The sequence below is a fragment of the Brachypodium distachyon genome, chromosome 5 (assembly GCF_000005505.3).
Source record: "Brachypodium distachyon strain Bd21 chromosome 5, Brachypodium_distachyon_v3.0, whole genome shotgun sequence".
Classification (NCBI taxonomy): domain Eukaryota; kingdom Viridiplantae; phylum Streptophyta; class Magnoliopsida; order Poales; family Poaceae; genus Brachypodium; species Brachypodium distachyon.
In genome coordinates this window covers 14,239,216-14,257,458 of record NC_016135.3, presented here as the reverse complement: position 1 = coordinate 14,257,458, position 18,243 = coordinate 14,239,216, and the positions used below count along the sequence as shown (strand labels likewise).

At 45.6% G+C, this 18,243-nt stretch overlaps 2 protein-coding genes across 2 annotated transcripts; both read left to right on the top strand.

The window, feature by feature from the left end:
• The first annotated feature begins 1,853 nt into the window (after positions 1-1,853).
• Positions 1,854-4,625, top strand: LOC100823031 (serine/threonine-protein kinase-like protein CCR4). The gene has a single exon (XM_003581209.4). It carries the CDS (start codon positions 1,967-1,969, stop codon positions 4,370-4,372), a length of 2,406 nt encoding a protein of 801 aa, XP_003581257.1. The 5' UTR covers positions 1,854-1,966; the 3' UTR covers positions 4,373-4,625.
• A 7,068-nt stretch (positions 4,626-11,693) lies between these two features.
• LOC100843729 (DDT domain-containing protein DDB_G0282237) lies at positions 11,694-17,599 on the top strand. Its single transcript, XM_003579756.4, has 10 exons — positions 11,694-11,915; positions 12,965-13,125; positions 13,273-13,445; positions 14,002-14,360; positions 14,431-14,509; positions 14,615-14,958; positions 15,046-15,465; positions 15,599-15,760; positions 15,836-15,924; positions 17,109-17,599. The coding sequence occupies exons 2-10, from the start codon at positions 13,013-13,015 to the stop codon at positions 17,293-17,295; spliced, it is 1,926 nt and encodes a 641-aa protein (XP_003579804.1). The 5' UTR covers positions 11,694-11,915; positions 12,965-13,012; the 3' UTR covers positions 17,296-17,599.
• The last annotated feature ends 644 nt before the right edge of the window (positions 17,600-18,243 follow it).

The following is an 18,243-nucleotide window of genomic DNA, read 5'->3' as shown; positions in this document are numbered from 1 at the left end:
TAAAAGCCAGAACCTGGGACTGGATAAAAATCCATTAGCCCGTAAGAAAGTCTCATCGTTGGGGAAAACTCAATGGAGGATCAAACCTATGTGGAAAGCTAAAAGTTCAGGTGGAAAAGATTCAGAGAAGCTAGTTTAAAAAAAAAAGATTCAGAGAAGCTCTGGACTTTTCCAACAAAAGAAAAACTGACTAGGTAAAACTGGTTTTGATCCAGAAGTGCAGATTGATCTACCACCACCTGCGCACAAAAATTACACAAGAAAGGTCACACTGGAAATGTTCTTGGACAGGCCGGGTCACTGGAAGGTGCTAACATCCAGCATTTGGTGTTCAGATTATTACACACCTCACTCTTCGATCTTGACGCAAGCAGCTGGGCTAAACAAACGGCAATACAATACCAAGATCCCCTGCACCAACCTGACTATTCATTCATGTGAACTTAAACAATGCTGCACGGCTTAGGCAAAACAGGTAGGAGAGCGAAACAGTTCATCGGAGATTGATTGAAAGAATGAAGAAAAAAACAAGGGAAGATGCACCAAAACTCTTCAACACAAAAACTTGTACGGAATGAAATTAGGAGAAGCATGAGTACTTGGAAGCTAGCCTCTAGCGTGCAGTATCCTTGTGACACTGTGACAGGTACTACTTCAGTATAGCCAGTAAAATCCAAACACAAATCCAAACAGAGCAGAAAAGAGTGGTGCACACTACATCTCCATTTTACGAGTCTACTGCGTGTATAGAGTATAAAGACACATCGGACGTGTGTAAAGAGGATGGACTTAACGAGTCTGCATCCTTTTCGTCCCCTCCATTTTGGACGCCGTCCCAGAAAACGGGTACCAGTTGAGACCGACCATTGTTTCAGTTCTTTGGTCAGAGCGTACGTACGTTGACGGTCAACGAGTCCCTTTGAGACCGCGTAATATGACTTTCGAATTCCGTATCGCCGACAAAAAGAAAAATAAATGGCCGCGTATATATGTCTACGCGGCTAAATCTCGTGTATATGCACCTCCTGCTACAAATTGCAAAATGTGTTTCTACATCTGGAATCAACTCATTATAATTTTCTCTTTTCCATGTGGTCTCGCTTTCTCAAGAACAATTTAGTCTTACCTTTTACTTGGCTGTTTCCCTGTACCGAGTGAGACAAGCATAGTGACCATCATTTTCTCCCAACTTCGCGCAGGACGTTAGACGGAATCCGGACTCTGGGCACGTTGTTGGAAGCTGCACAGACGCCGCACGTGAAGAATTATCGATGGATTTGTTTCACACGTTAGGAAGGATTGGGATTTGGGAAGACCATGAGAAAAAATTATCTTACTTTCCTCCTTCAGCTAGCACATAACGGTCAACAGAAGTCGTGATTGTATGCATATGCACGTATGACGTACGTTTGATATCAAATCGTTAATTAACGCCACGAGGATCTCAAGTTCTTACTCGATGGGTGTGCGGCTCACAAGGCTCTATAAAAACTTACAAATTTAGTCCAGCTCATGCATGTTTGTTTTTTATTCCCTCTGATTTAAATTCTTGATTCAAATTTGTTGAAATATGGATGTATCTATTCTTAAAAAGCGTCTAGATCTCGTCAAATATATATAGCTAGATCGTGTGAGATGGAAATGACATGTAAGTCATTACTACTGTTAACATGGGGGTTTTGTGATAAACTGTACCCCATTTTTTAACGAGCTAGAGAGTAGATCAAACTGCGTTCAATCAGCGTTCGCTCTTTAAAAAGATTTTACTGTCACTACTACTCCATGTGTTTATTGCTGCACTTACTATTTAAAACGAGAGAACAAAAAAGGAAATGAAAAGGACACCAACCTTTAAACCTCCCCCGTTCCCTCGCTCCCCTTCCTCCTTCCTCGATCCCCTCGCGACAATGGTCTACACAAACTCCTCCCTTTCTCCCCTTCTCCCCCAACCTCTTCCCCCAACCCAATGTCTCCAAAATTTCCTCCCTCACCTCTAACCTTCTTCTTCGCTCTCGTCGTCCTCGCGCTCCCATCCCTAGCCGCCGCCTCCTCTTCCTTCGCGCTCCCCACCATCGCGATCGCCGCCGTCGGCGCCAACACCACCTCCCCGCACCACCTCGCCTGCGGCCTCGTGTCCACGGGCACCGATTACCATCTCTCCTGCGCCAGCGTCTCCAATCGCTCCGCGAGCCCCCACGAGTACGGCCATGGCGAAGGCCGCGGTGGTGCTAGTACTACGCCGTTCTCCGCCGTCGTCGCCGGCGATGGATATGTCTGCTCCGTCGGCCCGACTTCGTCAAATCCGGAGTCCATGCGCTGGTGGGACCTCGCCGATGAAGAGAAGCCGTCCAAGAGGGTGTACAGGGGCGCGGAGCTCTCCGCCGTGGCGGGCGGCGGGGAGTACGTCTGCGGGCTCGTGGAGACGAGGATCCAGTGCTGGAGGTGGCCATGGGCACCCTTGCCGAAAGATGTTGGGTTCACAGCGGTGGCTCTGGGTGGCGGGTTTGTTTGTGGCCTGGTGGTAGGGACAGGGGAGGTGAAGTGCTACGGTGATGGGGACGCGGTGGGGCGGGAGCCGAGGGGCAGGTACATGCTGCTCGCGGCGGGCGAGAGGCACGCCTGCGCCGTGGACGACGCAGGGATGCTTGATTGCTGGGGAGAGGCCGCAGCCGTCGCGGCCGCGGCGCCGCCTAGGCTGGTTCGCTCGGTGTCCACGGTGGCGGTGGGCGACGGCGTCACGTGCGTGCTGTGGGGGAACTGGACGGCCTCCTGCTGGCCCGAGGCGGAGGCGGCGCCGCCGCAGGCCATGGCGCAGCGGCAGTTCGTCGCGCTGGAGGCCAAGGGGAAGGTGGTTTGCGGCGTGCTCATGTCCGACTACTCGATGGTGTGCTGGGGCGGGGACGTCGCGGGCGGTCTCAGCAAGGTGTTCGACAAGGTGCTGCCTGGCCCGTGCGCGCCGTCGGGGTCGTGCCCGTGCGGCGTCTGGTCGGGCTCCGCTGCTCTCTGCGGCGACTCCACCGGCTACGGCGCCGCCATCTGCTACCCCTGCGGCTACACCCCGCCGATGATGCTGCAGGTGCCTAGCACGTCTCAGTCGACGGGCAAGAAGCAGCGGCCGATCAGTGATCTGGCGATCGCATTGATCTGTGTTGGCATCGGGTCGGGGCTAGGGACCCTCTTGGCCGCGCTCTCGGTCGCCTACTGCCTGCGCCAGCGCAGCGGCAGCGGCAGAAGCAGCTCCCACGGCTCCGGGCGAATCCACGCCGAGCCGACATCGGCAACAATCCCGGCGCCGCCGCGCGTGCCGCGGCGGCTCAGCGCGCTGCTCTCCAAGGGCCCGAACACGACCGTGGAGCAGTTCCCCCTGGCCGCGCTCCGTGCCGCCACGGGCGTCTTTTCCCCGTCCCACCGCATCGGTTCCGGCAGCTTCGGCGCCGTCTACCGCGCTTCCCTCCCCGACGGCCGCGAGGTCGCCATCAAGCGCGCGGAGCGCCGCGACACGGGTGGCGCCTCGTCCTCCGCCGCAGCAGCCGCGGCACGCCGCGTGAACCACGAGTCGGCCTTCGTGTCGGAGCTCTCGCTCCTGTCGCGGCTCAACCACAAGAACCTGGTCCGGCTGCTCGGGTTCTGCGCGGACGGCGGCGAGCACATCCTGGTGTACGAGTTCATGCCCAACGGCACCCTCCACGACCACCTCCACAAGCGCCCGGCGCCGCTCTCCCCGCCGCTGGCGTCCTGGCCGGCCCGCCTCCGCCTCGCCCTCGGCGCCGCGCGCGGCATCGAGTACCTGCACACCTACGCCGTTCCCCCCATCATCCACCGCGACATCAAGTCCTCCAACATCCTCCTCGACGCCACCTGGTCCGCCAAGGTCGCCGACTTCGGCCTCTCGCTGCTCAACAACAGCAGCAACGCCGGCGACAACAACGAACCATTGGTCACGGCGGGCACGGTGGGGTACATGGACCCGGAGTACTACCGGCTGCAGCACCTGACGGACAAGAGCGACGTGTACAGCTTCGGGGTGCTGCTGCTGGAGCTGCTGTCCGGGTGCAAGGTGATCCAGAGGTACGAAGGGAGCGGCACGCCACGGAACGTGGTCGACATGGCCGTGCCCTACATCGAGTCCGACCGCGTGCACCGGGTGCTCGACATCAGGCTCCCGCTGCCCACGCCGGGGGAGATGGAGGCCGTCGCCTACGTCGGCTACCTCGCCGCGGACTGCGTACGGCTGCCGGGGCGCGACCGGCCCTCCATGAGCGAGGCGGTCGGCGTGCTCGAGCGTGCCGTGGCGGCGTGCGAGGATGACGAGGACGGCGCTGACGAGGCTGCGCTGTCTCGGTCATGCACCGATGGGTCCGCCACCATGTGACGTGGCAGAGTGAATGCATGCCATGTCATTCAAACAGCCATTGCATTATCTCGCGTACCAAAGAACACGTACCGGGGAGCTTCTTGAGGAATATGATGCTGTGTAGTTACTTATGAGTAGTAACGTATTAGTATTGACAGATTGATAGTTAATTAGTTACGGAAATTTTAGTACAAATGCCCTTTTTTTGTGTGGATAATTTAACAGGAAAAGATTTTGCTTTGCCTAATTGATGGGCAAGAAACGAAATGTACATTCCTAACTTTTCTGTGTTATTATAACTCTTCTGTTAGCTATTACTAATTCCACATAGACTATGTGGAATCTTGAATCTAAAATAAGTACTCCGTAGAAAATATATGTGAGGGGCATGAGGAATTAATGATGAACACTTTACTCTAATTATTTTCCGATTTTTTTTAGAAAGTTTCAGGTAAGGTGAAAAATACAATTTGCATCCACGGAAATCGTAGTGAGGCATTATACGCCATTGAATCAAGTATCACTGCGAAATTGGCGGCAAAAATACATATAACACCAATTACCTATATGCATGCAACATTGCACGAAACAAACCGACAGTACGTATACATCCAAAACTATTTTCGAAAAATAGCAAGTCACACTCTAAATAGATTCTAAATAACATTTTACAGGCCAAGTGCCAACCTCGAGCATCGTCGCCAAAAAATTACTCCCTCCGTTTCATAATTCTTGTCTCAAATTTATCCAAAAATAGATGTATCTATTTTTAAAAAGTGTCTAGATACATGTAAGATTTCGACAAAAATTATGTAACGGACACGCTAACATTCAGGTGTACGTGACTATTATCAGGAGTAGTATATATTATAGCTAGAGATATAGGCATGATACCAACCGTCAATCATACTCCCTGCTTGCGCAGCCGGCCATGACGAACGAACGTACTATCCTATTGTTTAATTCGCAGTCCGGTACAAATTTTTGTTCTTTTAAGCAATCTGGTGCACTTCTAGTACCACTAGCTAGCCAGTTGATGCGTGCTGCTCCTGCTAGTTATTGTTGAGACTTGAGAGGGGGTCTCCCATTTATTTCGTCCCCCAAGCAATTAACCCAAGAACAAGTCATTGTTCACGGGTCGTTCTCCAGTAGTACTCCCTGCCGATCAGCGCTAGTGGAGTTGTACCGACCGGCCATTTTCTCGCCATCTCCCAAGCAAACTCCTTTCACCTGCATCACTCCATTTTATTCTTCTGTTCTTTTAGGCGGCGAAGCACCACGCAAGTGCCAAGTAGCGACGCAGATCATCCCCTCTCATGGTGCACGTTACGTCTGTCACGCACAAGGGTGAATGAATGTATTGATCCATCTGTCACGTGGGCAAAACGGATCTGTGCTGTGCATGCCGGGGTCGTCTTTTTACGGATTTGATAGGTGAGCGAGGATAATGATCCGGCCAGCAGCAGTCAGGTTTCCGGGCACCTCATTTGCGTGTTGGAGACGGAGATTTCAAGTGGATCTTGCCTTCTTTTGGACCTAGGCTAGATAGATACACATATAGCTAGGCTAGACAAAGGAATGCACATTGGACTCGACTCGACTCGACGTACTCGTCTTCTCGATCGATCTCCTCTCGTGTGCATGTTGAAACGACAACTTTTTTAACGTGTGTTCTTGGGAAGAAAAAGAAGAGGTGTACGTACGTCTTTGTCCATTGGTATACGTACGTACGTATAGTGGCTTACCAGATGGAATGTTTGCGACAACGAGATTCATGCATGCATGTTGCACACATGAATGAAACGCAAAGTTCAATCGGTCGTCGTCGTTCCTTGATTAATGCTTGGGCTCATACTGCACGTTGACATGGTAAGCCTCCGATGTGATCTCTCTCTGCAATTTAGTATGGAAAAGAGGGAATCTTCAGTCTTATAGATATATCTATATAGGAAAATTTCTACAGATGCCATCAGCTCCAAGAATTTATACTGTAATACACCCGCCGTTAACATTACAAGTCATAGTCGACGCATGCCGTTTGGTAATGGCAAGAATGCATAGTTAATTTTGGGAGCTTATACATGTAAAAATTCATCTGTATATGGAGTATCTTTTACATGCAAGTTCTACTGTGGATTTGTGGCCACGCAAATTGATTTTCTCAAGATCAGACCAGACTCCAGAGTTCCAATTCCCCCTCACCCGCATCGAGTGTCCATGTTTCTTTACAATATCTCGCACTCTTGATTCTCGGATCTGACATTCTGACCTGACAAAGTGAAAACGCGCTATGGATTAAATTAACACCGGGCAGCATCTTCTTGTTGCCATTCTCAGAAGCCGGCGCCATCGAGACGAACCTAACCAGAACTGGCTCTCGATCTGACCTGTCAGGTCCGACCAACAAGAGGCTGCAGCCTGCACCTACCTACCCCTGAAACATCAAGAGTCCCGTGCGATTAGCTAAAAATCCACTCGATCCCGCGTACTGTTTTCATTTATTTATGGACCCTGCAGATTTGCCAAATTTCTCCGGGAGTTGTTAGGGTTCTGGATGTTTTTTCGCTGGATCTGATGGAGAGTCCGCGCGTTGAGGTGACACGGGTAAACGGGTTTCCAGTTCGTCCCTGCCTAACATTTGCTGACCGGCCGGACAGGATATATGATTAATGAAGACGTTGTTTTTGCCGTCTGGGATTTTGCCACAAACCCTGCGAACCATTGCGTCTGATCCTTTACATATCATTATTAATTACTGTTTTTTTCCTGGGTATACATCGGTGCCGGAATTCAGAAGAAGGGTCGAAAAAGGTTCTGAATTTACTTGTTTTTTGTTCAGTGTTGAGGGAATTCAGGTGGTTAACTAGCAGAGTTGTTGGAGATATATCTAGACTACTGCGGTTTGTTAAGATAGACAGTATCCCTGCACTGAGCCAAAGGAACCTTCTAAATCCAATACTGTATAAGAAACTGCTGCTAGTTTGGTGTACCTTAACCCATAAACAAACACGGCTGTTCAGCATTTGCACTTCAGTGGGCGGTTCATACAGATTAAGATACATGCAGTATTAATTGTAAGATACGGCCCTACAGCAAAAGAACACGACTACTCGAGCCCATCCGCAGCACAACCGACGTGCATGCACGCGTGTTCAGGTTCAACGGCTGCGCATTCCTTTGGATTATACAATTGCCCCATCATAGAATGATGCCGTCATTGCTTTGGTTAATCACAAAGCTGCATGTGACCGAGAGCGTTTACGTTGCATGGTCAGTCCTCTCATGGTCCATGAAACCTGTTTAATAAATAATGATGCTGGTGTTGGTTAGTAGGTAGCAGCCATTTTGACTTCAGTTTGGAGGACTCAATGGTTCATTTGTTCCTCTTGGGGGGCATCTGAGAATTGAGATCGTTCTCTGCAACACCTACATGCAAGACACAGTTACACAAGAAGAGAGGCATCATAACAACAGTTGAATCGCAGACCTGTGAAACTTGGGTCCAAATTCTGAAGGCCTAGCGTGAGCAGAGCCTGGTACACGCATGCATTTTTCAAACGAAACAACTGCTTTGCATCGTTCATCCAAATTATACCTCGAAAACAATCGCCATTTCGTTCAGGAAGAAGACTGCCCAAAGTGACAAAAAACCATTTGATGATGATGAGCCTGCCTGCTTGATGCATCGTTGTCCCATTAATTCCTTGATTTCCTTCCTTCCAGGCGCTGCGTCTCGTTTAGCTTTATTGACCGGGGGCTTCATGACCTCTCGGCTCTCGTAGATAAAGCAGCAAGGGATCATCCGCCTACCACCTAACATTTATATTCCTCCTTCTAACTAATCATTATAACTCGCCGACGTCGTCGTGCCCGATAACTTGTCAGCTTTAGCGTTTGACGTAAGTGGAGGGAGATCTACGGCGTGCAATCATTTTTGTTATTATGTTTGGTTGTTAATAATTTGTCATGTTGTTATAAACTTATAATGGTTTTGTCTCGCCTTGGCATTCTTTTGCAATATCTAGGACTAACTGTAATATACTCGATTAGGAGTGTGGGATATGCTTCAGACTTTGGACTTTGGCACTTAGCTGAAAAATGGGGAAAAAATGCGGCTGGTGTACGTGCTGACTAACTGGTCAATTTGCATTCTTTATGCTGAAGGTTTCCAAATTAAATCTGCAGATGGTATGAAGCGGCGAAATCCCTAATATAGAATTAATCTCGTTAATTGATACGCAAATCAGCATCAACTGTTCAAGTATCAATTGCCATGACGCATGCGTGTCTCAAAGTAGGCCATCTTTGATTAGTTGGAAAAAAGAGGAGAACTGCAATCTTAAGAAAAATAAACATATCTATGTCGTTTGAATCATTGCTTTGCATCAAAGAAAATTAAAAGGACGTGATCTCTTTCCAGCAAGTTTAGATGAAGCCGAGAATGAGCTCTAAAATTTCAGTTGAGAATATTAATGCACTCTGTTCAATCACAAAATCACACATGAAAATTCCGACGGTTTCATGCTGTGTATAATTAAGTTTTAGTGCAATCAACATAGAGGCTTCCCCAAGGAGATAAAGCAAAAAAAAAAGTGCTGCTATGCACTACCGCCGGTCAATTGAAAGAAGGTGAGGTTTCTTTGCTTTGATGAGCATTGAGTTGTGGGGTTTTGCTGGGAAGACGTTGTTCTTGCCTGCGAGAGTGTCCGAGTTGGGGCTGCATTGGATCGGTTCTGTTTACCACAGGTTGAAGCCTGCAGCTTCCCAAGCCTTTTGGCCCGCTTTGATGCTCTTTTGGAAAAGAGAAACGAGTCCAGTTTTTATTTTCTTGCGACGTAGACGAGCCCAGTTAAATTAAGCCCAATGTATTTTTTCACGGGTTCTCAATGGCCGAAAGGGTCGCTTCTTTATTCATTCATGAACTTACTGAAAGCCCAAGTGCGAGTTTGCCCTGCCATTCATTCTTAATCACAGAGCTGAGTGGCCCTGCTTCCCTAAAAAAAAAACTGAGTGGCCCTGCCATTCATTCTTAATCACAGAGCTGAGGCGAGATTCCGACGGGCCTCACGCGTCCAGACTGTACTCACTGGTGTACGTGGTGGGCAAAAACCGCTTCCCGAGCTCATTACTATGTGTCCGCTCGCACAGCTGCACGGTTTGAGGTGCATAAACAATCGTGATTACGTGGAGTGGAGGGGCTCCTGATAAGACGATGCCACACACGTTGTTGCAGAAATTTTTAATAAACATGAAAATTGAATATAACGTCAGAGTATTCAAAATTAAAAACATATAATGAAATTGTAGATTTTTCACTTAGTGATGATAGCTTGATGGAAACTACCATGCATGCATGTGCAAAAATATGAGTTTCCACTAAATAGGTGTGAACAAATTAATGATTGATGATGTGGCATGCTTGCATGTTGAGAGAAATCATGTAGTGGGTTTTCCTACTTAGATATAAGAAAATTTAAAGTATCTTCAATGGGTCCTCAAATTTTATCCCCAAATGTCCATTTATGGGAGCAAGTGGACATGTGTCCGTCCGGTGGCCGTCCCTGTCATCTAACGGCGTCTCCCAAAACGGACATGTCTGTTGATTTTTTGCATTTTGGCTATTTGCACACATACATACTTTGTTTAAATTTTAAAAATATACAAATAAATTACATAAATGAGGACATTTTTTCTATTTGCAAATTTCACTCTTTTCATTTTTTAATCTATTTTGACATATAAACATGTTTTTCTTCGTATCATTGTTTTTCCAAAGAAACTCAGATTGTATTTCTAGCAATAATTCTTTGTCTTTGTATGCACAGTACATAGACTTATCCTCTGTCATTCTATATAAAATCATCACGAAACTTGCATCGGGATAGAAAATATCAGTGTTTCGTGCCACATTGCTCGATCGCCAGAGGACATAGAGGGAGAAGAAGATAAGTCACGGGGGAGAGGGAGAGAAAGGTGTGGGTCAGGACGGACATTGGACTTACGGACATCCCAAACTTGCCCTAAATTTGGGACAAAGAGGACATTTTGTCCGTTTGGAGTACTACATTGGAGGATGATTTAGAATCAAGATGTCCATATACCTCAAGTAGGATGTTCGGGATAGCTTTGGAGATGTCATTGAAGATGCTCTTACATACCTACTCATATTAGTGGAACATTGATTTTAAACCATGTACAACCATTATCCAGAATCCGGCTCCCATATTCAATTCATTTTACTTGCTCATCCTACGAGCATGGAATGGGATCCACAACGGTAGAAAGCAAGAGCAACCAAAAGATGACACATCTCTAAAATGCTCTCCGTGCAAACCGTGACATTATATGTTTGAAAGCTGAGTTAAAAATATTTTCTCTCTGTCCCAAAATAACTGACATACAAATCCAAGTCACTTATTTTGGAACAAAGGGAGTATATGGAACACTTATATACAATAGGGCCGAGAGTGGAGAAGGGACACACGGTTTGGATGACACACCCTTCGGAGGGTCATTGGAGGTGACCCGGGGCCGCTCCTGAGCAATCTCTGGAGATCCTTTTGACGAGGAGCATGATGAGGTGCCAGGGGATCCCTGTCGTTGTTGGAACTGCAGGTCAGAGGAGATGGCGCGACGCGTGTACGCTGAGGTGCGACAGACATCATTGCTGCAGCTTCAGAGGGGAGGGTCCACCTTCTTGTTTCTCCGACAAGTAGCTCGGCGGGGCGCCAACTCCATCTCTGACGTCCTCAGATCTATCCTCAACGGAATCGGTCGAAGGCTTTGGGCAACCAAGAGATCGGCAACAACATCGGCTGGCGGGCGTGCTATGGCCGCCACTAGGTTGACACGTGTGGCTACAATGGTCAAGGCAGCAGGCGACGTGTGTGTCTGGATCTAGGCGCGTCAACCATGCTGTGAAAAATGATGATGAAGATAGCTGACACATGCGACCTATGATCGGAGACCATCAAATCCGCTTCAGGATGTCTTTTCGACAAGTGATGAGGTGACATTAGAGCGATACTCTAGGAGGTTTTGTTTTTTTACCGTATTTTCTTTGAGTTGAAACTGAGATGAACACTATGTGTGATCTCAATAATAAGAAACGGTGTATATCGATTGATGAAAGACCGGGGGTAAGCTTTGCTCTACGAAAACAGAAGTATAGATGGCAGGATCATTAGACGCAGCAAAGTTTTATAGTGAGTCCGAAAAAAGGAGCAAATATTGAGATTGTCCGAGAAACCGTCCGTTCCTTTGGCCACATCAAACCGCTATAATTTTCTTAAATATAAAAAAACGCAAAAAATTCCTTCGAGCGAGGGAGCCGCTCGCTCGTTCGTTCTTCTCTTCCCCATTCGGCTTCTGTTGTTCGCAGCTCGAAAACTCGAGCGCCAAAACCCCACCGCGCCGCCGAACAAGGGGTGGTGGTCCGGCCGCCGCATACCGTCCCGCAGCCACACGCCCTGCGCCGCTGCATCGTGGTGCCCACCTCCCCGCGCAGCTCACCGGTGACCCCCGCCTCGCCACCGGCCGTGCCGTATCAGCGGGCTCCCCGGTGAGGCTCCGTCGTCCTTTGCCCTTGTTATTTAATTACGACGCGGGTTGATGCAGGATCGATGGTTCGAGCTGATTCCGTCGTGGTTTTGATGGGTTTGCGGGTTTTGTTCGCGCAAGGATGGTTTTGAGGTTGCCGGCGGGACGCGTCAGCGTCCTTGCGGTTGGCTAGGGTTTGGAGGCGGTTATTCGGGGTTTCGTGTGGTCGGGTGGGGGAAATGGTGAGTTTCTGGGTTTTGAATGGGGTTTCGGTGGCTGTTGGGCTCGGGGAGCTTGGTCGCCTCCCCATGCATTGGTGATTTGTTCATGGGCGATCGATGTTGATTTGTTCAGGGACTTTCTTGGTTAGTGGATTCTGCGGAATGGAGCGGCATGTTCATGTGGTTTGTTAAAGCGTGGTTGTCAGCAAAACATTGCTCCTTTTTGTCTTTGTAATTTGTGCTTGCGGGTGGATGGATGCAAATGGCTAGTGCATTGTTGTGGTTCTGGGGATTTATTGGTTCTTGGTCCAGAGAACTGATCCTGGGATATGACCATATGAGTGCCTTGTGCTCAGAGTCGAACTTGGCCATGATTGATGCTGCTGCATGAAAATTTGAAGCACATTTTGTTGTTGTGAACGGTAGAACTTCTTGCTTGTTTGAATCTAAGAGTCACACTTGGGTGCTGTTAGTTTATACATGTGCGCCTGTGTGGCGATATCAAGGAATTTTAGCAGACTATTGTATTTTTTTCACTGAAAATTAGCGTGTACAGAATGCATTTTGAAACGTTTTATATAAGATTAGCACAGAAAATGTGTGATCAGTGTACAAGTTACAGGATTTCAAGTGTTATTATTTTTTACCACATGTTGTTTCATCCATGAATTTTTGAAGAGTTGACGAGCCATCCATTATTGGATACTTGGACTTATATCAATTAAAAGTTATCTTCATTTGTTAGTTAATCATACTTATTTTCTTGTGATTCATTTATGTGGCGTGTGACCTTTAGTGCCTTAGAGTTTCTCAGGAAGGAGAATGCAGTAACTGTTGTGAATTTTTGCAGGTGCCGAACAAATTGTGCCTTTTGTAGAGGTTGTATTCTAGGGACCCGATGCCTCTCTTGAAGAGGACACCTTTCTTCTTGCTGGACCCACCAAAGGACTTAGATCCTAAGGAGAAGGTGTTCCAAGTTCGATTTACTAATGAGATATTCCGAGATTATCAGTATCCTCTTACATACAACTATTGGCAACTAATCGATTTTTACCTGATATGAAGTGTAATTTCCAATCAAATCTGATACATTGCAACTTCTGTACTTCCAATAGATTATGTTGCAGCAATATACGTGTATCCTTGACTATTGATTAGGCAATACCTAAATAGGTTGAACCTTTACCGTAAAAGAGTTTGGACTTGTAAGGTGTCTGGAAAATCTAATTTAACCTATGAGGAAGCTTTGGTCTCAGAGCAGCATGCTGCAGAGAAGGCTCAACAATTGCCAAAAGAGCTAATATCTCCTGTTCTCCAGATGGTTCAATACAGTAAGGCCAAGCTTTTCCCGACTTTACATTATTGGCACTATTGTTATGATTATAAATTTTCAATCTCGTGATATGTTTATTTCTTTGTGATGCACTGCTCGCCTCTGGCCAAAAACATATACCCTTTTGTTTTGTGTTTTCTGATCCCTAGATAAAGTTACATTGAGTTAATATTGTTAGTTTAGTGTTTATTCTATTTTTTTGTAATACCTTTGCATGAAAATAATTTAATGTTGGTAAGGAGTTTATCATGTTAGAGATTTTATGTTTATATCCATACATGACGCCGAGTCCCACTTAGGTTTGCATCTCTTTCTTTTGGATTGTTCATGGAAATCTGTGGCATATATTTTCATTGCACATTTAGTTAGATGTGTCAACCTTCAGCCCTTTTTTCATGCTGGCTCAAATTATTGATGTGTTTATATGCTTATATGATGTTTTCATACTCTTAAGTGTTCTACTCTGCAAGACAGCAAAATGTTTGTTGTTGAGAACATTTGTGTTCTTATTATTTTTTCTAATGAACTGGAGTTTTCTACTATATTTGCTTCAGGTACTCTTAACTTAACTGACCTTGTCAACAAGATATATGCCAGTCTGCAAGAGGATCTGTTTGAAGGATTAGAATTACATGCTAAAAAAGATGCTTCTGAGGCTGCTTGTAAGATTCTGAAGGTTATAGGTTCTGGTAACACCGCAACATATGAGGTTGGCTGGATTGGTCAAGAAAATGCAGTTATCAGCACTTCAGTTCTCACAGCCGATGATCTGATTCGCAAGAAAGCACCTACTGGTCGTAATATGCTGAAGATTTTTATTAGGGAATCAACATCACAAAATTCTCCATGGATCGTACGTGTAAATCTTGCACAGAAATATGGCATACCCACTGATCCTCCAAAAGATATGATGGTAAGCATCTTTCCTCATTTCCTTTATTCTGTTTTGTGTTATTATGATCCTAAGACATCGTGGCGCACAGAATGGTGAAGGATTGTCCAAAGCGAGGAAAAGACTAGAGAATGGAACCACAGAAGATGCCAGGAAAAGGTTGAAGAAAGGTGATTAAGCAGATATTCATGTCACCACTTTTAGTTCATATGTTAACATTGGTTTCATTGTACTGCATTTTTACAATGCTAACAATTGTTCACTTTGACTTTCAGATGCGGAACAAGTAGAACCACCTTTTAAATACCCAATTGATGATCTTTTAGTGAAGCCTGCAGCAGATGACCTTGTTTTGTCAAAGAAATGCCCACCATCCAGAGATTTCAAAGTGCCTACAAATTCTGTGGGAGATCTCCTTATGGTCTGGGATTTCTGTATGTCTTTTGGAAGGCTTTTATGCTTATCACCATTTTCCCTCTCAGATCTGGAGAATGCAATTTGCCATAAAGAAACCAATCTTGTTCTTATTGTGGAAATACATGCTGCCCTTTTCCATTTGCTCATTAAAGATGAAGGTGAATATTTTGCATTTCTACAGAACAAGAACAGAAAATCAAAGGTGACTTCATCTTATTAGTCAAAATTCAAATGTGCGTGAAGTGCTTTCATATTTTATTCCATGCATATTCACATGAATCATGTGTAGGTATCTTTACTCACCTGGACGGATTATCTATGTGATTTCATGGAAATGACAAGTAAAAAAGATTTCTCCAGTAACATATCAACAGTACGGAGGGGTCACTATGGTCTTGTTCACACTGGTCGAAAACTTCAAATTCTACGGGAACTGGTGGATGAAGCCATTGCAACATCTGCTGTAAAAGAGAAATTGGAAGAACGGATTGATCAGCAACAAGCCCTTGTAGCAGAAAAAAGAGAGGTCATTAGAAAGAATAAGGAAGAGCAGAAGCTGAACATGGAAGGTGTGACAAAAAATGAAATGAATCAGACACATGCTGCACAGAATGGCAATGAGAGTGCTAATGGTCAGCCTGTGGGAAAAGAAGGGAAGGAGAGGAAAATTGCTTCTGCCAGCAAGACGGGAGATGGAAAATTGTATCTGGTGAGAACCTATACCAGTATACCTTTTTGATCCACGTGAACTTCTATGCAGACCTGTTAATTCTTACTTAGGTCCATGCATGTCTCTGCTGAAGCTGTTCATGATAGTAATTCTCTTGTCTTTCTGTTTGTAGAGGAGGCATCTTGAAACAGAAATGGTGGACCAATCAATACGGACTAGTCCTCTGGGAAAAGATAGATTGTACAACAGGTATTGGTTTTTTCGACGCGAAGGAAGACTTTTTGTTGAAAATGCAGATTCAGAAGAGTGGGGGTACTATAGCACCAAGGAAGAGGTGATTTTTTCTAACTATATAAATCCCTTTACCTACCTTTCTGGCTATAACAATATTATGTTATTGCAATAACAGCTTGACGCGCTCATCGGATCATTAAATATTAAAGGTATAAGAGAGAGAGCACTCAAACGACAGCTTGAAAAGTTCTATGATAAGATAAGGTATGGAATTGGAAGTCTTTTGTTTAGTATATGCTCTAATTCGTTTCCTACTTATCAACCGTTTTGTGATGTGGCGATGGCCTTTTTGTTGATTTTTGAAAGAGATATGGTTGATAGTAGGAAGTGCAGAGCATCACATTTCATATCTGAAGCTTTGTATATTTTGAATTTATCTTAATTATATATCTTCAGTTTATCCTGAATTCTGATGTTCTTCATGATGTTGTCCTTTTTGACCTTGCTTTACAAGTCATTGCACGTCATATCATTAGATTTGGCTATGTAGACCAGCATGAATGGTCGTACTTTAACTTTTAGTGATGATATTTAGGCTTGCTATCGGAGCAGTTGTTTTGAGCCACTATTTTTTCTGTTTCATTCTGGATCTGGAAGAACATGACACCAGGGAATAAGAAACCGCTGATCATTACATTGCACGTCATATCATTTATTCATTTGATTTGGCTATGTAGACCAATGTGAATGATCGTACTTTTACTTTTAGCGAAGATATGGCCCATTATTGCAGTTGTTTTGAGCTACTAATTTTCTGTTTCACTCTTACCTATTTTTGTTGGATGTTGATCCTTAATTTTGGCGGGCTAGATGTCTTAGTACCTAGATGGCCTGAAGTTCCCAAACATGAATGGTATGTTTGGTTCATGCCCAATATAGCCATACTAAATCTGGGCAAGAATTGGTCTACTAATTTCTTGGCCGAGAATTCTTGATCCCACACTTGACTAAAGATTTGGCATGAATCTGTGAGAGGGATGGGTAGGTACTCATTGGCAACAAAGCAAACAAGCACCAAATTATCATGGGATGCCAATAGCTTTGGCACAAAACCGAACACACCGGAAGTGTTTTTTCTTCGTCCTTCAAGCTGTTTTCTAGAACATGACATATGGTTCTTGTATATTAATTCGCTTATATTTTTCAGTCTTTAGTTGAATAAATGTATCGTGCACCCTTAGTTTTTGTATGAATTTTTGGATATGAATATGAAGAAAATCTTGGCTACTTGATCTTTTGTGTTGCCCTAGAACCTACTGGGGCCAGGAAAACCCTTTGCTATATAGCGACACTCTTAGTTCCTATAGTTATTTGCTGCAACAGGTATGTTCAAACCTTTGCTCTCTTATCTAGCAGCTAACTGTTTGTCCTTTTGCTGGCTGATATAGTAATGCTCTGGAGAAGAGATTGAAGGACGTCACACAGAAGATGTTACTTGAAGAGGCTGTGTTGCGGCGTTCCTCTCGTGTACATGCGCAACCAAAGGACAGCCCTTCTATGTCATTCCTCGATTATGTCAACGCATGGAAACCTGTTTCGAAGAGAAACAGATGGAAAGAGAATCGAGCTATGTAGTTGGTAGAACAGAACGGGCTACTTTTTTATGGCCTATTCTCTAAACCCTCGTAGGAATTCATTTTGGGTTCTTTACAGATGGAGGAGTCTTTCAAGAAGGCTCCCTTGCGCCAAAATTTTGAATACAAAGGCAGTTGAACTCAAGCTGCATGTAAATTGTCCCCTTCTTTAAACGAGTTACGGTTGATAGATCGAGATTTTTTTTGTTGTAGATGGTGTTGAGAACTTGAGGTGGACATGCTTTAGATAATCTGTGGGAAACTAACAGCTTTGCCTGCACTATATTTCCCTTTTTTCGTGGATTTGATAGCTATCCGAGTTCCATGATATCGCTCTTTCACAAGCCTATTGATATATTCACAAGCATGACTATGTCACTGTGATTTGAGCTTGCGAGGGTCCGCATTTCTTTGACGTGTAGTGGATCGTAGCAACGGAAGTAGCAGTGGTATCTGCTACTCCAACCTGTTTTGCTCGACAGAGCAACTCCAGCCGTCCCCCCCGATTGGCATCCGGCCCAGCTGTTTGGGGTACCGGCGCAAAAATAATTTTAGGGTTTTGTCGTGACCCAGCCGCGCCCCCAATAAGAATTCCCTAAAAAATTAAAAATAGGCAAAATTTTAACTAAATTCGGCGGAATTTAAATGAAGCATGCAAAATTTAACTAAACTCGACGAAATTTAATTAAACATAATTTTTTTTACATAATTCTAAAATTTAAAAAAACAGCCGTGCTAGTCGCTCAAGCCGGCGAGGTAGGCGTCGAAGTCGGAGTCGATGGTGATCGGCTCCCCCTTCACCTCTGTCTTCGGCACCGGCATCTCCCCCTTTGCCCTCGCCGCCTCCGTCTCGGCCTCCTGCCGGCTCCATGCGGCTTCGACGTCCGTCATGGCGAGGCCGAGCCGGGCCGCCTCCTCGGCCTCGCGCTGGTTGGCGCGCTCCGCCGCC